General features: G+C 35.6%; 1 protein-coding gene and 1 long non-coding RNA gene across 3 annotated transcripts in view; one reads left to right on the top strand and one right to left on the bottom strand.

The window, feature by feature from the left end:
- Positions 1 to 27,600, top strand: part of LOC134741220 (uncharacterized) — a 257,435-nt gene that overhangs the window by 219,518 nt on the left and 10,317 nt on the right. The window lies entirely within an intron of this gene.
- LOC134740783 (PAS domain-containing protein cky-1-like) lies at positions 53 to 18,233 on the bottom strand. The gene is made up of 11 exons (XM_063673401.1): positions 17,124 to 18,233; positions 5,802 to 5,983; positions 4,946 to 5,019; positions 4,775 to 4,864; positions 4,378 to 4,566; positions 3,901 to 4,085; positions 3,401 to 3,507; positions 3,071 to 3,221; positions 2,496 to 2,807; positions 1,487 to 1,635; positions 53 to 1,170 (listed from the first exon to the last, which is right to left on the bottom strand). The coding sequence occupies exons 1-11, from the start codon at positions 17,132 to 17,134 to the stop codon at positions 998 to 1,000; spliced, it is 1,623 nt and encodes a 540-aa protein (XP_063529471.1). The 5' UTR covers positions 17,135 to 18,233; the 3' UTR covers positions 53 to 997.

Below are 27,600 nucleotides of genomic sequence, written 5' to 3'. Positions count from 1 at the left end.
AACTTCAATGGAATTAAAAGTTCTGTACACACTAATTATAAATAAAACAGCATTGGTGATTTATTTTTTTATTTTGATTTCATTAATATTAACTTACATTCCTTTACATAACTTAATTATTCACCTACAACTGAATAGGTATGTACAAAATTGTTGTTTAAATAACGTAACATATTTACACAATACAATAACTAAATTTTCCTTTGGAATGCACAGATATTTGGACGGAACCATTTTCCACTGCTTAAGAATACTTACTTATTTTTACGACGATTTCTTACTATTTTTAAATACATATATTAATAAATACATATAATACTGTTAAATTAACTTCGATTGAGCGAAGGTAAAATCGTAATTGCACATTTGTTTTGCACTAAAAAGATGCCGACATTAAGTATATTAAAATATCTGATGTAAAATTTACTAATAAATCCGGATATTTTATAAGAACATTATGATTCAACAATTCAGTATCATCATAGAGTAAAAACATATTCTTTAAAAATATATATAACTTCTTCTTTCTTGAAATAAAACTATGAAAACGGATTATATCGCGTATATTGAATTTATAATACATCCCGACGTTTCGAACTCTTTACAGCGTTCGTGGTCAACGGGTGACTGAGGAAAAATTACTTCTTCTTCTTTCTTCTTTAGGGCATATTGTTATTATGATGATATTTGTCTATCATTATACATAAAATTTATTTATGGCGTATTTCTCGTCCTTCATATAATAAAAATATATATAAATGCAAACTTGAATAGTGAGGATCTTTTTATTATCAGAACATTACACTGGTGGAACTCAAAAAGTAGTATATCTTAAATCAAATTTCCATTGTGCAACGGAAATCGACAGTCGCTACCAAGGTTTCGACGCTGTTTTCTAACACCTACCTAGGCCTTTTACTTAGGTACTGTTAATAGCACAATACAGGTTTTGTAAATCCTCACACCTATTTATCACACATTGAGAGTTAAGCGAGAGTTAAGTAACCATTGCTCGTTCGGGTTTTACGACGTGGTTGTAGCTGAACCGCTGGTATTCAGGAGCCTTGAGGGTGTCGGACCAGGGCGGGCTCGGGTTCCACCGGTCCATGCCTTCAGTGTCCAGGGTTAGAGACGCCAGCCGCATCCGCTTCGGACTGGGATACTCCATACCTGCGATGGGCAAGGAAATTGTATAAGCACATATAAAAACGCAGAAAAAGAAAAACAAATGCAGTATTACAGAATAGGTCAAATTTCTTCTAGCTCCAAAGTTTGGGAACTCGGGAGTGATGCAAGTAATTCGGCGCGGCGTGATTGGAGCCAAATTAAAATTAACAAACTTAGTTCAGAGTCCTCGCGAGATAATCTAGAGATAATAATCGGGCTGTGAGCAAAATGACTTTAGTTTTTGACATGTGTGGATCCCTAATTAAGTTGAATATCGGGATTAAACCTCCGAAACATATCTAAATATTTATGTACACACCTTCTACCGCAGTACTCGTACACGGCTCCTGCACGGGGTAGCCAACTCGTGGGTACTGTTCATAGTACTCTCGCTTGCCGGGGTGCGGGTACATGTACATGTTGCTGTTCACGATGATTTCCGGCGAAGGGTCATAGTGCAGGGGAGATCTGGCAAAAATAATGTTCATAGTAACTTAATTGGTTGCTAGCGAATCGCCAAGTCAAAACAGAAGCGATCGACTGCGGAATAATCAACCAACCATGCTAAGAATAACACGAAAAGGTAGGTGAAAACTAAGAAAACCATAATTTCACGTATAGAGGTTTATAATTTATGTAGAATCTGTCTGCCATTCAGTCTCAATTAACAATCATAATAAAGTTTTCATTGATATAATTTGAAAGTACCCGTTAATAAGAAACTGCGCAACAACATCAATAACATGAACGCGAGATCTTTGAGATATATTTTTTAAGTTGACGTTTTCATATTTGGTTTACACTTAGTTGAAAAATTTTACTAATGCGGTCGAAATTAGCAGAAGCTGTTCAAATATAGATCTTATGACGGTAGTGTTAATGAGGAGTTTGAGTTTTTGAATGCAAACGCAAGTTGGGAATGAGGGTATACAATAAATATGGTAATGAAAGATGTCAAATTACGCGGCTGGCCGTGCGCTTGCGATGGCGGGGTGATGATTTTCATATTTATTTCTCGGCTGTGATATGACAGATACAAATTGTCCGAAGTTACCTTGAATTGTTTTTTGTTTTTTAGTTAATCCAATGTATTCATTATTGAATGAATATTTAGCAAGAGAAACGAATGAGGATAAGGTCGAGTATTATTTATGGACATTGAACAAACATTTTTTGTATAAACAGGATTACTTGTTCTACTAGTGTAATTCATAAGTTTCATAACATAAACGTATGTCAAATCACCAAAAAACAAAATACGCTGCGTTTTTGTTTTTTAGAAAAAGGCACAATTTAACAAAGGCAATTTGAACATCATAATTTCTTACCTTTCTTCACTGATCGTAGACTGCGGAGAGTGAGTAGAATAGTCGACTGGTCCTCTTTCTGAATATGTCCTCTCACAGCCACTGAAATCTTCAACCATCTTCTGTGGAACGTACGTAGACACATGGTACCCTGGATACTCGACCTCCTGATTTTCTACATAAGGGTACGCTTCTTGATACGCGTCCTGATAGGTGTTCTCTCTTCTAAAGAACTTTTGGCACCTGGGGTCTAAGACTCCGCAGGGTTGGTTCTGATAACCGTAGTATTGGTATAGCCAGGAGTTTGCAAGCATAATTGAAGCTTCCTCTTCACTGCAGAAAAAATAAGAAATTTGAGTTAGTACTGAAAATACTGAAATGTTTTTATGAACTAACATTGTGCTTTAATATAGGATCAAGTGATATTCCTATAGATATAAGGTCTAATCCATTCGGTGTAACAATAAATAACTTTTGAAACATATTTTCGATTGGCCTAAAAAAGGATCAGGTATGAATTTGCAACAATCGGTTCAATTAAGTCCCATAGCTAAGTACAAGTATTACAGATTATAAAAGTTAAAGAAAATTCGAACCTTAGAACTTGGTTAGTGGCCACGATGAACTGCCTGGGAGCGTCGGCGGCGTCCTTCACCTGTAGCACGACGTGAACCCACAGGAACTGTCCGCTGCGCTGCTGCAGCTTCACCAGCAGGATACAACACTTGTCCTGCTCTGACTGCGTTACTGTGACAGAAACGAATCGGTTTCATTATGGTAATTGCACTTAGGTCTATCGAAACTGGCATTATTGTTTATATTTTTATTTTCAAAATTACTGACTGATCCCAAACAGACAAACTTTCTGAAGTTCTTTGTTTTCAGCTTCATAATAGACAAAAAAAAACATGTTTCTGGTTACTTACTTAGTCTATGTTTACTTTGTGCTTCTCGCAAACTGTCCCAGTGTAGTAACTGATACCACGACACGTCAACTAATTCTGATTTCTTCCAACCTAAGTACCATTCACCGCTGAAACAATGTAAACGATGAAATAAAAAAAATCATGTCAAATTATTATAACTATTAAACTCGATAGCTATTGTACTATTGTTGTAATTTGAATATGTACATATGTATCAAGAAAGGAAAAACTTGAAAACACCTAAACTATTATTCTAAAATATTGTCTTCGGTTACCGCGATAGTTACTTATGAAATTAATCCGTTTTCATAGTTTTAATATTCAAAAATATATTTGAATGCCTGCTATGTAAAGATTTCTTTACATAATATGAAATCACTATTTAGGGAGCTTTTATGCAGAAAAGTTTAATTAGCCATGTTTAGCCCTTCTCAATCGAAAGGCAAAACTACACTGAAACTAAAGGAATATACTAAAACAAATTCAAATCTATAGCTTACTTGGTGTCGATGTGCAGTATCTTCATGTCCATGGTGTGCAGCGTGGTGAAGACGTTGGTGGCGCCGTGCACGACGCACTCGCGCGTCTCGGGCATGGCGAGTGGCGTGCACGTCGCCAGGAAAACCGGCTCGTTGCGGCTGCACAGCGGCAGGTACGACACGAAGTGTCCCCGCACTAGAGCCACCTGTCATGAAAGGAAATATAATGCAAATTAGCTTTAAAGAGTTTTTAGTTTTTCGATGTTTTACACGTTTTTGTTGGGTACGTGTTGGGTACGGTTCTAGGTGTTAGTAGGATATTAGTAGTCGCTAGCTGATAGAATTCTTACTTAGTCATCACTCGATATGACTCAGGATTCAATGGAACATGTATACCACTTATAATTAACTTATGTAATGAGAAAGACAAACCTGAAGAATGCAACTTTTCTGTTGTAGATTGTAGGTAATTAACAGGAAGTACAGGTATGTACTTACTTTTTGATCTCCAAATCTCATTTGTCTTCTCGCGTTTCTTGAAACGTTCATTCTACAGAAGAAATGCCTATTCTTTGGTACGTTTTCAGTCTCTCCATTGCTCCCTCTATTCAGTTCTGTTTGAACAGTTTGGTGATCTTGTCTATCTATAATGTCGTATACGCTATCACCATGTATTAGTAAATCTTCCTGAAAATTAAATCAATATTAGTCAATCAATATTAGTATAAAATATTTGATAGCGTAAAGTTGTGAAGAGCGGCCAGTGTAATTTTAAAATTAATATATCGTTAGAAAATTATATTTTTTGATACGAAAATAGCTAAACTGAAATTGGTGCCAGATTACAAAGACACAGGTTACCTACTTGTATAAATATATTATTTCAGTTACTAACCATGGAATGTCCCAGGTATTCCGCAGCATTTTCTGATATGTACAACAGTTTCCCGTTCTGTGTCATCATCATCATAAAACCGTTCATTGCCTGAAAAACATTGTAAATGTCAATACTGACTTTAATAGTTTCACGTTAAATGCTCATAAAACTTGAAAAAGTAAAACATACCTTTGAAAATCCAATATTAGGTGTTGGTGTTGCTTGCTCTTGATACTCGTAGCTGAAGTCGTGACTTTTAAACACTAAAACGGAAAGAAAGACGTTATTATGGGTAAAGTTATAGCAACTGGAGATAAGATAGTGGCCTAAATGCATGTTAAACGTCTTAATATGCCCTGTCGTGACTGAAGGTGAGCTGACAAACTTTTGGGAGACGTTTTCAGAATGTGCCCAAGATTTTGGGATAAATACGTGATGGGCTTAAGAAGTTTTTTTAGTGGGAAAGAAGGGAAATTTAATAACAATATGGGTGCGATGTTAATCTGGGGTGGATGCTGCAGTCAACATTTTCACGACTCATATTAACGGAACGGAGACGGTATTAGTATATACGATTAGGATGTGAAGTTGTTTGTTTATTAGTGTATGTAGGTATACACACGAATTTTCAAATCTCCAAGGTGGTTTGACCGCCTTTTGTCAGGGGTTTGTAGTAAATGAGATGTGGGTCAGAGATTAAATTGCCAATTTTCTTTCCGGGTTTTGGCCAAAACTACCTATAATATGTATATTAACAAAATTTAAGGTTTGCCACCTTTATTTTATATCCATAGCCGTATGATCCTTGTAATGTAAAACTCATAAGTCATATATAAATAGTAAAGTATCTTATTATTGAAGTTGTATTTAATAATTAGATACTTTACTATTTGATTAGACTTATTAATTATGGAACGCCACAACTTTGAAAACTATTAGGAAATAGGTATATATATTAGGAGTATCATGCATAGACTAACTAATAGGTACCTATTTGGCAGAAAAACCAGAAGTAAGCAATCTATTTCTATATATTTTAAGTTACCTTGTTGGAAGTAATTCATCTTCCGCACATAGACGCAGACGAGGGCCATAAGTTGCAGCTGCGAGAGGCGTTGGCGGGTGGAGGGCGGCAGCGGCAGCAGGTCGCGCAGGTTGGAGATCTCTGTGTTGATCAGGTCGCGCCGCATCTTGCTGGCGCCTTTTGTGGACTTTGTTGGTTCGAATCTGCCGAAAATAATGTTCAGTTACTACTATGGGTTTATAGTAAATATTAATTGATTGTGTAAGATGTCTGAAGTACGGCGCTAATTTTTGACCGCCAGATTTGCTGCATAAGTGCATAATGTATGGAGCCGTATAATGCCATCTGCGTTAGCTGTTAAATTCGAAGCACGAATTTGTCAAAGACCACACATATTGCACAATCAACGAATTAATTAAGATATGGCACAAACTGCAATTTCACGTTTTTTTTAGTGCGCTCTTTAAAAATATAAGGGGCTCACAAAATACACCTACGTTTCAAATTTCATTACAATCATATCTTATAGTCTCCGAGTAGAATGGCTGTGATATTATACGGACAAACAGACGGACGGACGTACAGACGGACGTGACGAAACCATAAGGGTTGCGTTTTTGCAATTTTTGGCTGCTAACCCCTCTACTACTACCCCCAAGTATCAATTAAAGGTCAATGACCATGTTGTTATCAACGTTAGAAGTTAAAAGGATCTACAGAGTGGCTATGTTAATGCGATCTTCACAAGAGCGCCGCTACACCTGTCCGGAACACAGTATCCGCGCATTGTCTACAAATCCTAGAAAAACTATCTACCTATACTAACTATATTTTATCTTTTTATTTAGAATCTCATTATCAAACGCTAGTTTGAAACGGAAGATGAAATAAATGCTTATTGCATTATAAAAAATATGGACAGGTAATTTTATACCGATATTCGCCTTGTCTTATGTATTTAATCTAGGTAAATAGGTAATAAGAATAAAGTATAGGAGAACATATCAAAAGTCCCCGGCCGTAGCCGGCGTAGTTGAGCTGGGGGGTGAGGGGGGGTGTTGAAGGTCCCATTTTTCGGTTTTTCACTTATAACTTGGAAACTTTGCGTCTTAGCGACATGACTACTTACACAAACCGAGAGCTGATTAAATTTGCTACAAGTTTAATAAAGTCAAGTTTTCGATATCTTGAATAGTTTTCGAGATATTCTCTCTTGAAAGTTTATTTGGGGCTCTTAATTTTATCTTAATTTCTACATCAGTGAAGCTACTAGGCTTTGGTATCGTTTTCGTATAAATCAGGAGTGCCAAATTCATTTCACATCGACACCATTCCGAAGTAAAAACATATAAACTTTTAACAAATACCTTTTTTTATACTCCTCTTCATGCTTAAACCGCTGAACCGATTTAGTTGAAAATTGATGATATGTCCCGAAGTTGAAGTAAGTGAAGTTGGTGTAAGTATATTTTGAGTCCCGAGACAGCTAGGACATAGGATAGTTTTTATCTTCTTAAAACGTACTTCGTCGATGCTAAATTCCTGAGGGACCTGAGGTTAATACTGTTTAAGTTTAGGTTTGAAGTCATGTTTGGTATCATTTTCATCCAAATCAAAGATGTAGGCCACCCCAAATATATCATCTAAATCGGTTTAGCGATTATTGATTCCCCATACAAACTTCCACTTCACTTTTCACACTCAAAAGATGAATTTGGTTATAAAAACTATCCTATATCCTGATTGCCCTGTCCCGGGACTCAAACTATCTCTGTACCAAATTTCAACGAAATGGGTTCAGCAGCTTAAGCGTGAAGAGGAGTTAAAAAAATTGATTTACTTCTGATTTGGTCAAGTTATGTTCTAATGTATGGGGAAGACAAACAAATTATAGCCGACATGAAATGAAAGTAGTGTATGATACCTTTGGGTATGGTGCATCACATGAAAAAAATGAATATAATTTTTTTTGTTAATAATGTGCACACTAGTGTGCGTAAAGCACCATACCCAAAGGTATCGTACTACATTCATTTCAAGCTGGCTATAATAAGTTTTTCAAAAAACACAATTTGACCGAATCATTTGGAACGATGTCAACACACCCCCGATTTATACCAAAACGATACCAAAAACACGGCCTAGCAGAAGCAGCTTCACTGATGTAGATATCAAGATAAAATTGAGAGCCTTAAATAAACTTTCAAGAGCCTATATCTCAAAAACTATACAAGGTATCGAAAAACTTGACTAAATAACACTTGTAACAAATTAAATCAACTTATAATTTGTGTAAGTGGCCGAATAATCGAAAAACCGAAAATTGGGACCTTCAAACCCCCCTCTTCCCCCCAGCTCAAGGGCTACGGCCGGGGACTTTTGATATGTTCACCTCTTAGTTCACTAGTCCAAACAAAGTTACGAAGTCAATAATTGTGTTCCAAGCATTTCCCTCTATAACTTTTTTTGAGCATACGTTGCCTGACCTAATAAGGGAATTATCACTTAATCAGAAAAATTTGCTGTATTTAAAATATTTTCTATACGTCACAAACTCGTTTAATCCAACGAGCAGTTCTCGAGAATTTTTCCGCTTAATTTTAGTCTCATTTCAAGCATTCCAACATTTCCAACTGGCATGAACGCGCTAATGTATCAGAATTTTCACGGTCCCTAACCGAGCGTGTCGCGACCACGTTTGACGCACGTAAGGAATGCCGCTTTTTGTAACTCAGTGCGTAAACGATTACCATGTTACGACGCATTCTTGATTTGATATCACTATAAAGTTACGCATCATTTTGATGACTTGATTTATCATTAAATTTAGGTGCTAGGACACTAACTAAATATAGTGTGGAAAAAATTAATGGGCCCTGGAGGGAAAGTACCTCAAAACCTTAAGTTAGCTCATTTTACTTAAAGCTTACTTTTACATAATGATGTATATTAACCATAGCTATGCCCCTACGTTTGACTTTTTAGATTTTTTGATTTTTGGAAAAATTAGGAGCGAAAAAACATTTTAAAAAGAGTATGAAACTTTTAACTTTTGTAATAATTAAAAATTCGAAAAAAAATATCACATACTCACAAGGGCATAGCTGTGATTGATATACAACAAATTGAATCAAAATATTTATAATAATATTAATAATGTTAATATCCAGAGAGGATAATGAGAACTACGTTTGTATGAAAAGGTGATTACGCGCGGGTCCTCCACTTTCGTCTTAACCCTTTACCAGGCTAAGGGACATATATTTCCCACATACGGCACTTCAAACATGTGTTCTATTTTCGATGAGTAAGACTGACATTCGATTGTCATTTTTGAACTGTCAGCCTGGTAAAGGGTTAAGGCACTCCCTCCAGAGCAAATTAGTTTTGCACTGCAATGTATACATTTTTAGGGTTCCGTACCCAAAGGGTAAAAACGGGAACCTATTACTAAGACTCCACTGTCCGTCTGTCCGTCTGTCTGTCAGCAGGCTGTATCTCATGAACCGTGATAGCTAGGCAGTTGAAATTTAAACAGATGATGTTGCCGCTGTAACAACAAATACCAAAAAAATACGGAACCCTTGGTGGGCGAGTCCGACTCGCACTTGTCCGGTTTTTTAATGAGATATCGTTCGTTTTCGTTTTAGTAAATTCTTGCATTTATTAGCTAATCCGTGTAATTTAAAGTTTTATATGGAAGAAGGCACTCATACACTCCAGATGTAGATCAGAAGGTGATTATATTATCACGATCCTCAGTCATGAGGAAACGACCAGAGAGAGAGTAGTAGTAGTAGTAGTAGTAGTAATCACTTTATTGTACACAACACAGGTTTACAAATAAATTACAGTAATGGAAGTACAAAGGCGAACTTATCCCTATAAGGGATCTCTTCCAGCTTAACCTTCGAGTAGATGAGTGGTGGAAGAAGGCAATGCAATGGAATATTAATATGAGTTATTCTCAATTTCGATTCGGTATTCGTATAAATTCGTTATTCTATTTTTTAAGTTTACTTTGTTTTGATCTAATTATTCCATATTAATAAATATCCAAAATTCGCATTGAAAACTCGAAGTCAAGTCGGTTTACAAGCAAGTTGATTACACTTTTACAGACTTAAACGATAACTTCCCAACAAAACATTAACTACAAAAATAAGCAACAATAACTCAATAAAAAATCTCAAACAAATTAATAACCCGGCACCAAAGGCACCAATCATTCCATGTTTTCCCACAATCATATTAGTCGGTAAAAAACCTAATCACTCAAATAAGAAGTCGTTCACTTTAGAGGTAAAAATTCAATCCAGGGCACATTCTATTATGGCTTTTATACCTTCATTAGAAAATTTAATTTGGATTAACGCAGCTATAAATACACTTTTGTTTTAAGCGGCCATATAAAGTGACAAGTCAAAACCCAAAGGTTAATCAGTTTTGAACTCTGTTTATTCGGCATTTACGACTGGAATTCATTAAGCTTCAAATAAATGCTGGAGTACTTTTGTGTGGTGACGATATTCAAAGGACTCCCAGGTGAGATAAAAGTGCCGCGCGCGCAGCGTGTTAATGTTAACATGCCGCCCGCACCGGAAAACTACTTCCCATAAGGATAACCGCATTTATATTCGATTGATATGCTCACCGTTCAGTATTAGATCTTTTGTAAATATTAAAAACAAGATTTTCACTTCTCATGCTCGTAAAGTTCGACTTTTAAGTCGTGCTTAGACGACATAAAGTTGCTTATTATGTTCTAGAACATAAAGTAAAATCATTTATTACGACCCTTATTGTCTTATAATAATATCCAAATATAGTCCAAAATCTGACATACAAACTGCCAGCCCTGCCGGCGCGCCCCCGACCGGTGCGCTACCGACCGGCGTGCTCCGCGCGGCCCGCGCCCCTGACCGGCCCGAGTACAATTTTCTTTTCATCTCTCCTGTTCGGAAAGTTCACTTTCATAGCCTGATAGCCGGGTGAAAAATTGCTTTTCCCACCCTAGGGCGGAAAGTAATTCTAATATAAGTATGCCTGGCAAAACTTATTTTTCGAATGGTTTAAATTTTCTCCGTAATCTTCAACTATAGGTATTTTAATTTCATTGTTGTTAAGTGGTTTATCTATAATTTGTTCTAAAGAAATATACTTACCAATAATAAACCTACATGTCTTGTGTTTGACTTTCCTCATAGTCGAAATAGAGCGTTTAACTCGGGTAAAAGTAACCATCTCACCCTCGACTATTGGCGCTCTCACTTCGTTCGAGCGCCAAAATATCTCGGGTGGTATGGTTCACTTTCCACCCTTGGTTAACAATCTACTATTAGTCTTGAATAAATACGGTAAAATAACCTACAATATTCGATATTTTTGTATGTATTACTCACAATCGAAGTGAAAAGTTGAGTGTATAACTCAGGCATAAATGTCCATTTTTATCCTCGACTATATTGGTCCTCGCTGTGCTTGGACGGTACATAGCCTCGGATAAAATGGATCGCTTTATGCCCTTGTTGTACAATCTACTATTAACACTTTCTAACTGCTATTTTAAGGAATGTGTATTTCTGCAACTTAAAATACTTATATTTTATTTTCATCTGTGCATCTGACTAAGTAGGAGTACTTCATTCCAAATAACATTAAACTATAGAAGACTAGAAGATCAGATATTCAAAACCTTTTCGGTGAAGTTGTATAATATTATTATTGTTCTTTGTGATCATTGATATATTTTTACCTAAAAGTTAATCAAATAAGAAAACATGCAGTCATGGCAAAGGTCTTTATGGAATAAATGTGTATTCGTAACTGAATTTTATATACTATCAGAACGATCATTTCTGACGAAAAATATATTCACTTTATCCAAAATTTGTATCTCATACCCCACATACTAGGATTGAAGCAAACAAAAAAAAACATCCCCATTCAAACATTTACAAATCGTCCAATTATAGTTCTGCTAATTTACGTAGAAGCGAACTCAACTGTATGTGAACCAAGAGTCTACGTAACGTTACTCGATCAAAAGTTAATTTACTACATAGTATAAAATTAAGTGGCTTCCTGAGTTTCGCTGTCTGTCTGTCTATATTTATGCTTAGATCTTTAAAACTACGCAACGGATTTTAATGCGGTTTTTTTAAGTAGATAGAGTGGTTCAAGAGGACGGTTTATATCTATTCTATACATATAATAAAGCGAAAGAGGGTCGAAAGTCTGTACATGGAAGATATTCGAAAAAAAATTGGCTGGGGATACTTAGAATCAATAACAGAACACATTCCAACAGTTTTTAGATTTTTTGTCTGTTTATCTGTTTGTCTGTTTATCTGTTTGTCTGTTTATCTGTTTGTCTGTTTATTTGACCGCGCATCAAATGAAAACGGCTGAACGGATTTTGATGCAAACTTTACTAATCTGTCGAAAAAATCCACGGCCAGGTTGGCTATAAAAATTTGAGAAATTTTACCCCTAAGGGGGATAAAAAGGGGATGAAAGTTTGTATGGGGTTCAAGATTTATTTTAAGCTAGCAATTTGAAACTTCGTAAGAAAATATATTATTGAAATACAAGAAAACTAATTTCAGCGTTTTTGAAAATTCATCCCCTAAGGAGGTGAAATAGAGGTTGAAAGTTTGTATGGAGATCATTTTTTTTTCGAGTGCGTTACTTGGAACTTTGTATAATGGGCATATTATTATAATACAGGAAAAGTGATTTCAGCGTTTTCAAGAATTCGTCCCCTAACGGGGTTAAAAGGGGGTTGAAAGTTTGAATCCATTACAAATGCTTTGAAACTTCTTAGAAAGGTATAATAGACGCAAAAAAAATATTGATTTTGGAGTGTAGTTTTATTTAGTGGTAGCAAAGAGGATATAATATTATAGAGCGGTACTGTCATAGTAAATTTTGTAACCACAGTAAATTCACTGCCATCTATCGACACACTTTAAAACTAAAAATGAAGATTTATAAAAATACGATAGAATGTATTTAAATATGGATAAATGATTTTTTTTATTTGCATTAATTATTTTTATTATTTTAACCCATGTTCTTTTACTGATATGCGTTAAAATTATTAAATAACAAACGAAACCGTCAACGCCCTCTATACGAGAGTAGGCAAAAGGTAGTAGCGACATCTGATCGAGAATCAAATTTTCGTGATTTTCGAGGCACGTTTTTTCCTTAGACTTTATCCATCTATTACGGAGTTATATCTATCTTTGGTGGTAGGTACCTAATTGTAAAATATTTTATCTGGACTACAATCCTCTAGCGTATCAATCTGTCAACTTTTCTTTAAGTTCCGCCTCCAGGGGACAGGGAGATAAATTAGGGGTGAATTAGCCGCTTACTGACACAGACCGAATTAAACGCAGGCGAAGCCGCGGGCACAGCTAGTGTATAATACATCAGAATTGCACTCGTGCGAAGCCGGGGCGGGTCGCTAATCTACAAATAAATCACTGCGAAACGATGTTCGGCGAATCGTTGCCTGCGAATCAATAATCTGCTAAAAATTTGTCGGAGAATCATTAGGTACCCTTTCAATACACCTGTCAGTCATTTAACAGCAGGATTAATTTTGGAGTAGAAAAAAACAATTCAATTGTAATTTTAAAGTGCCTACCAATAATGTTTGAACTTGTCCAACATACAATACAGTGCCGAAAGCATCAAATAAAAATATATTTACCTATATATTTTGTTAATCAGTTACGAGTAATACATGTTAGTATTAACGGGTAACATAAAAAAAAATAGAATTAGTACCTTAAAATAATACACATAAATAAAAGAGCTTCTGCTGCTTAATTGGTAGGTATATGTTTACTTTCTAGTGTGAACTAATTAATATGTTTGTTGGTTTGTGTACTTGTGTAGTGTGTACCCTCAGCCAGGGCGAGGCGAGGCGTGACTGTCTTGTTTGCGCCGCGGCTGTGGACTCAAACACTTAATAAACTCTGACGACATTTAAAAATATCGGAAATACATGTATTCAAATTAGCCTCCAGTCATTTACTACTTCGGGGTTTTATTTCTGCCTACATATTGAAATCTCCGAAAAAAGAAAAATAATATGTATGTATGTAAAATAGTATGTACAAACTACATCGGACGTGACGTTGTAATTTCAGATTGGCTATATTTTATGAGTTATTATGAATAACATAAATATGATAGTGGCACTTTTTGCTGATAATTTTTTTCATAGTTTTAAATTAATACCTACTTAAAAAATACGGTACAAGCGTTTGAATTCCCAACACAATTATATCCACAAATGAGTTAGGTAAATATTTTTATTATATTAAATTATTAATAATAATATTTTTTAGGGTTAAGGGTCTCCGGCAACCTCGGTTCCTCATACAAACGTAGTTCCGCTCTCATTTTAAAACGACTAGCTAGATTGCTCTGAAACTTTGTAATTACAATAGGATAAGGTATATCTATGTCTGTAATTAGTGCACGTAGCTTCAGATATCATAGTTAAAACAATACAGCGAATTTAAGTTTTTCATACAAAACTTGTTTTCGCTATATTTCGTTTGTTTTATAAACTAGAGCTATATAAACTAATTTCAAACCTAGATATACCTCTTGTCATTGTATGTGCAAAGTTTCATTACAATCCAATAAGTAGTTTTAAAATGAAAGCGGAACTACGTTTGTATGGGAAGGTTTGCACCTTCTTTTCGGCCGAGTTTGCCAGGTACTCTTAAGAGTAGAATAAAGGTAGGTACGTAGGTAGGTATGTGTAGTAGGTTATGTGTAGTAAGTATGTGTAGGTACTTAGGTAGGTAGGTATATGTGACATCGCAATTAAAAAAGTATATAAATGTAAAAAAGTAGTGGGTAACTTAAAAAATAAGTACCGATTACTGAAATGTTACGTATCGGGTAAACATATTTCCGTACAAGGTTATATATCTCAAGGCGCAATATATATTTAGCACTTAGGTAACAATACGGCAGCAAGTACGCTTCGTTTTTTTATGTCTGGAATTATCTAGTTTATGAACAAATGTTTTATTATTTAGGGTAATTTAATTCAATTACATATTTTAAATAAATACGTATTCATAATTGCTTTTGATGCGCATGTAAGCGTTAATAGTAGTAGTAATTAATAGTTACATGCTATGACCACCGAACGTTATGACGTATTCTGCCTGCTATCAGTGCTATACGGTCACATGGACATCAAAATTTTCATAGGGATCTAAACTCCAACAATCATAAATTTTGAGATGTGGTGGTGTTTGCAGGCAGCATACGATGAGATGTGTTAAATTTAGATGTAACTAGGTTTTTTTTTCTCGCAATGCCTAATGGTTTCTTTTAGGCTAAAAATCGGCAAAACGGTAACGATAACCCAAAGGGTAAAGACGGGATCCTAATTACTAAGACTCCGCTGTCCGTCTGTCACCAGGCTGTATCTCATAAACCGTGACAGTGAGCTAGACAGTTGAAAATTTCACAGATGATGTATTCCTGTTGCCGCTATAACAACAAATACTAAAAACAGAATAAATAAACCCTTGCAATAAACGTGATTTCTTTTGCGGTTTTTTGCTTAATGGTACGGAACCCTTCGTGCGCGAGTCCGACTCGCACTTGGCCGGTTTTTAACACCGATTCCAGTTACTAAAGTTTAAATGTCCTAATATTTTTTTAGTATCAGTACACGGACGGACGTATAAAATGTAAAATTTTATGAATAAATAATTGAATTGAATACATTAAATTACGTGGAATACCGGTGTAATTACTTATTATTTCTTCTAGTCTCATTTTAAATTTATGATACGTATGTTACGAGTAGATAAGCGATCAGTAGTGATAAAAGCTCAGCGTTCGTGAAGTGCGAATTTACTGCCATAATGTCATTAATATATTGCGATTGGTATTTGTTATTCAAGATGCATCATATACACTGTGAATTATTAATAATACAAGTGATTATTGCACTCCGCTTGCATGTTAAGTTTTATAATTTAATCTAATGAACAATCTAGAAACTATCTTTCATGTAATACCTTATACCTTGTTTAATACCCTGTTTCCTGTAAAAATAAATTATTACACACCATGCACGAAATAAAGCGCCAGAAAATTATTAGAAAAACCTAGACAGCAGTTATGTTTTGGCATTTCTATTTAATAAATCAGATAGAACTATAACCTTGCCCGTGACGTCACTTTTGCAGTTTTCATATAAATTCCATATTGGCAAATCGGTTTGACAGTTCGAAAGAAGAAACTGATTTGACTAGTAGGAAAGTACCCTATTGTACGAGTTATCATATTTGTTTCTTCATAGACAAATCAATTCCTGTGGAAGTAGATGGCGCTTTCTACAAGTTAGCGCTTAACAACCTAGTTATCGCGTAATGTACCGGACCGGGCCGGACCGTACAGCTCCATCCACTGTAGCTGTCCAATTTGCTATTTTAATATTTTGCACTAGTTTATGGGGTCGATAAAATATTCCTTTATATATAAATAAATAAATAAATAATATTATAGGGACATTCTTACACAAATTGACTAAGTCCCACGGTAAGCTCAAGAAGGCTTGTGTTGTGGGTACTCAGACGATATATATAATACTTATACAAATACTTAATTACATAGAAAACATCCATGACTCAGGAACAAATATCTGTGTTCATCAACAAATAAATGCCTTTACCGGGATTCGAACCCAGGACCATCGGCTTCACAGGCAGGGTCACTACCCACTAGGCCAGAACGGTCGTCAAATATATGTTTTTATTTTAAATATTTGCCCATGAGATAACTCAATACATATTTGTTTCTCGATATATAAATCAGTTAGATACCTACATTAATTACTGCCAAATCAGTTCTATAAATCACTATTTTACTATCTCACCCATTGACATGAATGTTTTAAGTAGAATAGTTGTATTAATATGTATTAATAATTAAATAGTAAACAAAAAATTTGTTTATATAAAATGCAAATATTTTACAAAAAAAAACGTAATATACGGAACAGAATAAAATATGCTAATACTAACAAGCAAAAAATGCTTATAATGATCTTTATTGTCAACTTAAACTTTTTGACAAAAGAGTCATGTCGTTCACTACTGCTTTTCAGGGATGGGGGCGCAAAGTTGCGAATACGCTTTCGTGTGGTATAAAAGTAGAAGAAGGAGATTGTTACATTTAAAATGTTTTATGTTTATTGTAAAACGTAAACTAAAAACAGAATCTTAAATGTAGAGTTAGAAATCATTAGATTAATGAGTTATTTATATTTATTATTTGTAAGTCACTTACCTTAAAAACATTTTAAAGGGATGAACAAACTGGTTTGTAAGTACTAGTATACACTTATGCACAACTATTATATTCAATCATTTTTAAGCCAATTGTAAAAAAATAAACACGACCACACAGTTCGGATGATCAAGCCTTAATGATTGCTCAATAAAAGCGTCAACCCTTTTCCACAAAATAAAAATCACTAAACGTCATAATCCAGTCATAAAGTAAACGATAAAACGCACGTGCCGTCCATAGTAAACACGTATGCAACCTCACAGCGCGACGTCACTACACATTGTGAAAAAAAAAACGGTTTTAAATTTCCAAGTTTAATGATAGCGCGGCAATATATGCGTAAGCTTTTTATTAGAATAAGATTAAGGCTCGCTCCTAAGCTCCGATACCGCCGTGCGCCAGCGCATCGGAACAACGACTATAAAAAGCCTCCACCAAACCTCTCTTTCCCGCGAGACTTATTTTCTTTTTGTTGAAAAAACGCGCCCGCGCCTAACGAGTCCCGTCGGGTGGAGGGGAACTTCCAATTTCAAAACTGTTTCAACTTTCGCCTTGTCATTTTGAAAAAGGAGCTATCATTTAATTTTGAAGTGAAAAAAGTAAACGCTCGCGACGACTTTATTTTCGAGCGTTCCAAGTGCATTAAAAGAGGATGGGTATAGTTTTGTCCGTCGCGTTTTTCCGCGGAGCCTTCGTTTGTTTCGCGCGAAAGAAATGGAAAGAGCGGTTCGTTACCAGCGTTACTTGAGATTAATGAGTTCGAAAGAGACGTAGGTAATGGCGCGGTAATTACGGCAGTTTTGCGTAAACGAGACGAAACTATAATGATTGGGCAAAATGACAGTTATTGATATTGTCATAATACGCGTCGATTTGTGCGCAGGCGTGGGACGGGACCTGCGCGTGCACATGCGGATGGTAAACGTTAATTAGAATTTAATGACAGCCCTCTTGAGTCGAGATTCGTCGTTTTTGCTGTCGGATGGTGCTTTAATTGGAGCGATCGATTAGCGGGTGTGCCGTGTATTAGTTGATCTACTTATAATGCATGCTGTAATTTAACCTAAACGGCTGAAGTTAAGTTCGCACATGCTCATTTTTTTGAACTACTTGCCTAGAACGAATGAGTTACTTATTTTTTGTAAAATAAGCTAACGTAATGCATGATAATGATATGTAAATTGGACAACAGGGCAAGTGTAATTTTTCTACCTTATACACAGTCACATTGTAAGTTTGCATTGATGAGAGTCGATAATGTTATTGACAACAAAATCATTACAAACTTACGACGGTAGGTGTCATAGATTTCAATGAACTTACACTACATTCAACAGTTGTTGTTCTTTCTTTACATCACACAAATTATATTCATAGCTCGAGTGGGTTTTTGTGATACACATTTCACCGTAACCTTTAGAAATGTTGGGCAGGAGGTAAAATGAAGAGTAATGACCGCGTATATTTCACAGTTAAAACCCATTGGGCATGCGGACTTGTAACAGCGGGTTCAATTCTGTTCTCTGGGTTGAACTGTCGGTTCAATTATGAACATTATTTTGTTAATTGTTAGCAGTTATCTTGCTATTCATATTGAGGTAAAACAAAATAACTAATTAAAACTTTTAATTAAATTATTTTGAGTTGGTCAGAGACGCTTAAATCGCGTAATCTTTAAGATGGCATACGTACATGGGCGTTTTCTAAAATAAATATTAAAAATCTGATTCTTTCAAATCTGGACATTCTTGGGCTCATTCTACTCAGGTGGCCTAGCCAAGGTGACAATCGCATGCGCTTCGCCATCGAATCGCTTTGTGTCTCTCTATCATTGCGCTCCTCCCTCCTCCATATTAGTGTGACAGTGACAGTTGTGTTTCGTTCGCTACGGAGCGTTAGCGATTGGCATGTTGTCTACGGGGCCAGAATCGACAGCATTCTCCATCCTTCCATTAAAAAAAGATGTCCCAAAATGTCCGTTCCATTACGTCACGTTTTAGTGTGAAATGTTTTTTCACTCGTATGTGCGTGACGTACTGGAATGTAAAATTTTCATAGAAATTTTTGGGACATTTTTTTTATCATCAGGATTGAATATGCTAGTGATTCTGAGTTGAAAGAACCCAATAACACCAGTAACTGTTTTCAGGTTTTCAATATTTATTTTATTTTATTTTACATACCTATGGTCGAGAAATTGAGACTGGATCCACCATGGCGGAGTTGCCTAGGGGTTCATCCGGCCTCAACCACTGGAGAGTTACGTCACGTTTTCTTTAGTACATGTACATGACATCTATTTAATTTTATAACTAAAAAGAAAAACATAGCCATAACCGAATACCACAGCCGAATACAGAACCTCCTTCTGGGAAAGAAGTCGGTTATTAAACTTAAAATGTTGCATGTCTCTACGAGAAGTTTTAGAATCTGATTTTGACAGCTAGTGACGTAACAAATGTTGCGACATGTCTCTAATAAATATCCGAAATTGGCTAAATATAAAATTATTGACGTTATTTATGTAGATTTCCCTAGTCAAAGTACCAAAATTAATAAAAAACCGGCCAAGTGCGAGTCGGACTCGCGCACGACGCTTCCGTACCATTACGCAAAAAACGGCAATAAAATCACGTTTGTTGTATGGGAGCCCCAGAACAGAAATACATCTGTGAAAATTTCAACTAGTTAGCTATCACGGTTCATGACATCAGCCTGGTGACAGACAGACAAACAGACAGACGGACAGTGGAGTCTTAGTAATAGATCCCGTTTTTACCCTTTGGGTATGGAACCCTAAAAATACCAAATTAAAAAAAATCTAATAAAGATAATTTTACTTATAAATCCGATGATTGAAAACAAAAGAATTACGAAGTGGAAGGGTTAATCTTTACTCGATGTAGCCTAAAGCCTAATTGAAATGTTTTTGTCCTAAAAACTGGAGTAGTACCTAACTCCCTACGTTTGACGCAGTCCCTTCAGTCGCTTAACAATAATTGCCCATATAACTGCACCTTATGTGATGATAAAGTTAGCAGTAAAGTTAAACCACCATTAAACATGGAGGGTCGGGATAAAAACGTATCAAGTTTAGGGCCCGCGTCGCCTGCGGCGGCTCCCGCGTTACGCAGATAACCACCGTAATCTTGTATCTACACTGTATGCCATGTTGAAAGAAAAACGATCAATAAGTTTCTCAAAGTTCAATTAAGGGAGTTCAGCCGTGAAATATCCGTTTCTTATGGTCTGGGCTTAATAATTACACACAAACACTTAGCAATCGGAATCTAAGTATGTACAAAGATAGCTATAACTCCGTAATAGATGGATACAGTCTAAGGAAAAAACGTGCCTCGAAAATCAAGAAAACTTGATTCTCGTTCAGAGGGCGCTACTAGCTTTGGCCTACTGTCGTATAGATGGCGTTGACGGTTTCGTTTGTTATTTAACAATTTTAACGCATATCAGTGAAAGAACATGGGTCAAAATCATAAAAATAATTAATGCAAATAAAAAAGATCATTTATCCATATTTAAATACATTTTATCGTATTTTTATAAATCTTCATTTTTAGTTTTAAAGTGTGTCGACAGATGGCAGTGAATTTACTGGGGTTACAAAATTTACTATGACAGTACCGCTCTAATATAAGTTACTCTATGGTATGTTTCATCCATTGACAACCGGTCTGGCCTAGTGGGTAGTGACCCTGCCTGTGAAGCCGATGGTCCTGGGTTCGAATCCCGGTAAGGGCATTTATTTGTGTGATGAGCACAGATATTTGTTTCTGATTCATGGGTGTTTTTTATGTATTTAATTAAGTATTTATATATCATATATATCGTTGTCTGAGTACCCATAACACAAGCCTCCTTGGGCTTACCGTGGGACTTAGTCAATCTGTGTAAGAATGTCCTATAATATTTATTTATTTATTATTTATCATCAAGTTCATGTACCTATCATCAAGTATGTACGAGGTGCGGTCCAAAAGTTTCCGGCCTGACATAGAAAATAAGAGCATATACATTATAAAACTTTTTTATTTTTTGATATATTCGTCCTCTATTTCAACATACTTTTTAAATCTGTGTAAAGCATTTCTATCCCCTTGTACTCTGAAATTTCGTCCTCAAAATGGGCGTAAAACGCATGGGTCACTACACCCTCTGAAACATTTGAAATAGTTGTTATTAACTTATTAGGGTGCACATATCGCTTATCATAATTACGCTAACAAAATTTACGATAAACGCTTATTTCATAAAATATTCAACCTATGCAAAAATAATGATTGAAATATGTAAATACGTACACTTAGTGATATAATATTTGTTCATAAGAGGCCTTGTGCTGACCTAAAGCCTACCATGCAGCGAGATACCATCTCAATTGCCTACTTAGGACTAAAACCGACGAAATCGGTGCACCCTTTGTGATAACGTCTTTTGGACTTTAAAAAATTCCTAAAAGTTTACGGTGGGCGACACAAATCGTTACTATTTTCAAATGCTGGAAGACGTTTTACCAAAGTACCAATGGGGTTAAAAAAGGTTTTGATTAGGAACCTTAAGAGACCAATTATTATCTAAACATTAAATATAACTTTATTTTATTCATATGTGCTTATTTTAGACATATGACTGCTGTATTTTCCGTATCGCCTTGGTGAAAACGCGTTTCCACTACTCAAAACTAGTTTCCGAAAATTGGCTAATTCGTCAGTCGAAACTGGTTCTCACAATGTGCGTTGGTGAAAACTAGTTATAACTAATTATTCAAAACAAATTTCAGTAAAAACTACTTTTGACTAGGGAAAACGCATTTTTAAAAAACGGTTTTACGGTACCTAACATATATACTCGTACCTAAGTCACGGGAAAAATCCGTGTGACGATCGAATGAGCAAACACCGGGTTTTCCCAAGGGTTCCGTTTCGCCAACACGGAACTATCGGTAATATATCTCCTTCCCGATGTACAAAGCCCAGCTGTTGTCCTCCGTACGCGATAAGCATCGTCTAGCCTAATGACCGCGGGCCCTTTGTCCATTGTTTACATCGGGGTGAGACGTGATTTCGGTAGGCTCGCGGCTCCTTTACCGACCTCCCTGTGGTTCGGGTTAAACGTCACCGTTACGCTCTACAGGATGATATCATAAACTACTTAGCAATCAGTTTACGTAAAATTTTGTTCGATTATCTCATATTGCTTGTGCAAAATTCAAGTTATCTGTTTCAAGTCGTGAGACTTTAACATACCTAGACGAAGATCTTCGAAAATTGGATTGAAGCAATACATGTCGAGCGATTATTCGACTTAACAAACGTGAGACGTGAGTAATCCGCTTAAAATAAAATAATCTTAATATGTCATGCAAATGCATAACTTTACTACAATTAAGTAGGTACAGTCAGCATGGTAGCGGATGAAACAACGCGCCAAAAGTATCTTACATCCCAGATAACTTTTCCAAATATAGATAATTTTCTAAAATTCACGTTCAAAAGTATATCTTTTGTTCTATATATAGACATAAATTTTTGTTAAACTGTTACAGAATGACGTGACTTTATGACGCGTTGTTTGATCCGCTACTTTTGATGCTGACTGTACATAGGGTACATATATGGATAATTTAGACACATATTTCAATTTCAATTTATTTATTAAATAAAGATAACAATGATCTTAATTTTTGTTAGTATATTCTTAAAAATAATGTTAGTACTTAAAAATTTTAGTAGATTTTACATTTAAAATTATTTCATTAATTACAGGACAACACACATGCTCAGCATTCATAACATTCTACGTTGTCATGTAGGTAATACTTTTCAAATTCTACAATAATTCAGTAATTCTGTCATCTAAACAGGACGTCCTCGTAGGTACGCCACTTTACATAAGCTCCTATTTAGTATGTAACCAAATTTAAATTCCGAAAACTGTAATATATTTATGAATGTCTGCGCCATGAGATCAAGCCCGCGACCTTGAAACTGTCAAGCGCAGTCGAAGACGGTTTCGTCACAGTCGCCCACCCTGTATATTACGAGCTAGGGATAGGGGTGCGACGCACGTGGCGCAGGCGCAGGTTAGACGCGTGCGCGCGCGCTCTAATGCCGCCGCCCGCGCCCGCTCCGGACGTCGCCTCTTTGATCCGCCGATACATTAACTTTCGCTTTCTGTTCCTGGATTTGATAGTGTCGGAACTTTTTTTACGGACAAACGTTGATTCACGGTACTTCAAGTATATTCGCGATTAATAAGATATATCATTAGCCAAATCTTTCCTGATTAATTACCGAAACCTCCTGAATGATTGAGCACGCCGATAATAGCATAAAACTAGGTATACCTCTTCCCTCTCTTCTATCTCTTTTTGGCTTACGTGTGAAAATTTGAAGCCAAAAAGAGCAAAATAATGCATGACTTTTCATGGCGTTCTTTGCTGCATGAAACCTACAATTTTATTTTTAAAACTTAAGTAACCTCGTATGGGTGTTATAGTGGTAAAATCATATTTAAGGTTCCCTTTGCTTTTAATAAATCCGTAATAGCATATTTGTATTCGTGGTTTGAAGTACGAGTATTAGTTATTGTGTATAAAGCACATGAAGTTAAGATCAAAATAGCAGTTAATTAGAGTTGATAGAAAATAAGTGTACAAAACGTAAAGAAATAAACTGATTGTTGTACTGAACCCACCACCATCACCATCAATTTGACCCGAACTGCAGCGCAAGCCACGGATCATCTTTTTTTTTTCATTTTCGTAAACCTTATGTTTCTCATTTATTTTCTGGATCATATTTTTGTAACGCTTAATCTTACCAGCGGTCGGTTTTAAGAGGAGTAAAGCCAAACTCATTTAGGATATATATTCTAACAACAGGGTTGGTTGGTACGATTAGGAAATTATAATTTTATTTGTTGTTTCAAAATTGAAAGATTACAAGGCGTCCGAATTAAAATTATACCCTATTACAGTGTTTCATTGGCCCGAAATATTTGTTAATTTTAGGCAAAATCAGCAAAAACGGTTTTGGCAAGGTGAGTCATATTAAAAGATATAATTTATAATCTCAAAAGCCCGTTGATTCTAGAACTATACGGTTGTGTTTCTTATATCTCTAAGAACTGAACCGTAAAAAATACGGTAGGGGTTTATTATTATGTTAAGTGATTGATCAAATCAGGTAGGAATAATGAACCGTTTAAAATAAATATGCAAATAGCAATAGTTTTCAGATAAATGTTGTTTATAATCAATATAAACTAAATAGTAGGTACAGTTATTAATCCAGACGTTTTGACAATTTAAACTCAATGAGGTTGCGTTGTTTATTCAGTTTTTATGACAACCTTCGGTATCCACGGTATCGGTAATATTGCATTGTCCTTTATAAGTAGGTATAAGTAGGCCAAGCAATAAGAAGGTATATAATAGAGGGAAATGCTTGGAACACAACTTTCAACAACTCGTGAACATATTAGTCCCCGGCCGTAGCCTTTGGGCCTGGGGGGCGGAGAGGGGTGTAAGGTCCCATTACCCCCCTCTTAGGTCCCTCATTAGGTCTTCTAGATATTCAAATATCTCTCTGGGAATCGTTATCGCTCCATAAATAGTAAATACGACAGCTTGTAGTTACATCGACTTATTTTCTCAACTACACCTATTTCAAATACGGACTGTTTGGAAAATGCAAACTAACATTATACCTTTAAGATGGTTACTGCGATGGAGTAAGATACGAAGTCCCGAAGTCGAGTAGTAGATATTTGTTGGTGTCCGTAAGTAACTGATATCGGATAATCGGATAAAGGTGATTTCTGTGCAACAGGCCTTCACTCGCCTCCACCAGCCTGCAGGAGATGTACTGCCTTATTGCGCATATCATAGAGTAACTTATACTAGAGCGGTACTGTCATAGTAAATTTTGTAACCCCAGTTAATTCACTGCCATCTGTCGACACACTTTAAAACTAAAAATGAAGATTTATAAAGATACGATAAAATGTATTTAAATATGGATAAATGATTTTTTTTATTTGCATTAATTATTTTTATGATTTTGACCCATGTTCTTTCACTGATATGCGTTAAAATTGTTAAATAACAAACGAAACCGTCAACGCCATCTATACGACAGTAGGCCAAAGCTAGTAGCGCCCTCTGAACGAGAATCAAGTTTTCTTGATTTTCGATGCACGTTTTTTCCTTAGACTGTATCCATCTATTACGGAGTTATATCTATCTTTGCGCATATGTACATCGATATATGCTGACATATTTCAACTTCTAAAACAATACATCCTGCCGCACAACATCAGCAATATTGTGACAAAATTTAAAAGCATTTATTACAAGAAATATTTAGTACAAACTTAATTATTTAAGTAGAGGTAATCGCGTTATCGTAATCGTTTGGGTGAGGGTGAATAAGCGACTGCACATATTTTTATAGTTTATTTACCTTTTCACGTATTGTTATTGTATAACTTTTAACCACTTTTGATACCGTTATTTGCTTGACAGATTACATTTTGTATTCACCAAGATAGTGCCAATTATTTACGTAGCTTATAATGAATGGCGTTATTCATAAAAGTCTGTCAAATCTAAGAAACAGCGTGATAATTATTTTTCCCTATCCTTCATTTTGCCCATTATGTTGTTAGAAAAAGACAAAATTTAACGGAGGTTTGTAAGAGATTGCTAAGTTTAATGAATAAGGGAGTAAATGTAGACGATTTGTCTAGATAATTTTACATGACCCTGTACGACGCATGATACCCTAACCTAACCCATTTACATCGTTGGCACCGGGTCAACTAGGCTTATTTTGAGCATACCTAGCTAAATAATTGTCCCTTACTAACTCTTCGGGTTAGGTAGCTAATGTCTGTATTAAAATGACTAAATTCAATTAAATTAATTTAATCTGAATTAACCACAGGCACTGCCTAGCAGTTTATTATAGAAGAACATAAATCTCATTTAACATAGTTTTTTTTTATTCCATAGGTCAGTAAGTAAATAGGTAAAGGAGCTTTTAACTGATGATATTGCAATCGTCCGCATCGGTTTGTTATCGCCCATAGGTCTATTTCGTTATTGTAGGTACTTATAAAAGGTCATTAGTACGTGAAAAACGAAAAGTTAATATTCGTTTATGAAGGACACGTAATAAAATTAGCAAAATCTATTCCAGGTCCCTGGAGGTCACAGTCCAACCTGGATAAGGTTTCACTGTACATACCATTTACCTAATACAAAACATATCAGGTTTCTATTTAAGACTGCGTAGACCGTCCAGTGGCGCCCTCATTGGGGGAATTGTGTTATCTAATAAACCAATTAATTTATGTATAAATCAGTTTATCACTATTGTTGTTCCATTGATTATTACTTTATCAAGTAGGACAACAATAAAGTAAAGTAAAAGTAATAAACTGATTTGTACATAAATTAATTGGTTTATTAGAAAACACAATTTCCCCAATGAGGGCGCCACTTTGCGGTCGACGCAGTCTTAATATGTGGCTTTCTATTACAGAAGGGTCCTTATGCTTCAAGTGCAATAAGGAGGTTTTCGTCTAAAATTCCAACAGAAATTCTGATAGAATGATCCTTATTGCATATCAAGCATAACTGATGGAAAACCTCACCTAGTTGAAAGTGTTGAAAAGTATGGAAAGAAATGTATAACTATGAGTTTTTAGAATATACAAACATTTAAGATTTCAAGAGTGAATGACACATTTTTAGGGTTCCGTACCTTAAAAGGAAAAAACGGAACCCTTTTAGGATCACTCGTGCGTCTGTCTGTCTGTCCGTCTGTCACAGCCTATTTTCTCCGAAACTACTGGACCAATTAAGTTGAAATTTGCTATATTTATGTAAGTTTGTGATCCAAAGACGAACATGTAACGTAAACAGATGAATTTTAAACATGGGGGCCACTTTTGGGGGGTGAATGAGAAAATTAAAAAGTAAAGTTATTCAAACTATATCGTGTTAGATATCAAATGAAAGAGCTCATTGTGAGAATCTCAAATTTAATATTTTTTATAATCCCCGATAAACAATTTAGAAGTTATTCAAGAAAATAGGCAAAATATTACCATTCCCCCCTTTATCTCCGAAGCTACTGGGTCAAAAATTTTGAAAAAAATACACAAAATAGATCTTTACCTATAGATTACAGGAAAACCTATTAGAAATGTGCAGTCAAGCGTGGACTTAATTTCTTAGTTTTTGATCCGACCCCTACGGGTTTTTCAAAGACATTTCACTCACGTTTCACAACATCACTTCAACACTTCGACATAAAAAATACATTGTTTAAATTGTGTAATGTACGGAACCCTTGGAACGTGAGTCCAACTCGCACTTGGCCGGTTTTTTCTTTTCTTCACGGAGCACATTTGCCTCGGTCCCTTATAAGGGGATCTGCTTAAACCA

Source organism: Cydia strobilella, chromosome 1 (genome assembly GCF_947568885.1).
Source record: "Cydia strobilella chromosome 1, ilCydStro3.1, whole genome shotgun sequence".
Classification (NCBI taxonomy): Eukaryota; Metazoa; Arthropoda; class Insecta; order Lepidoptera; family Tortricidae; genus Cydia; species Cydia strobilella.
This window is presented reverse-complemented; position numbering and strand designations above follow the sequence as displayed.

Coding starts and splice junctions, on each gene's coding strand:
- LOC134740783 (XM_063673401.1), bottom strand. Junction 3,508..3,900: donor ATACTGCACATCGACACCAA/GTAAGCTATAGA, acceptor ACATTGTTTCAG/CGGTGAATGGTACTTAGGTT. Junction 3,222..3,400: donor ACAAAGTAAACATAGACTAA/GTAAGTAACCAG, acceptor TTTCTGTCACAG/TAACGCAGTCAGAGCAGGAC.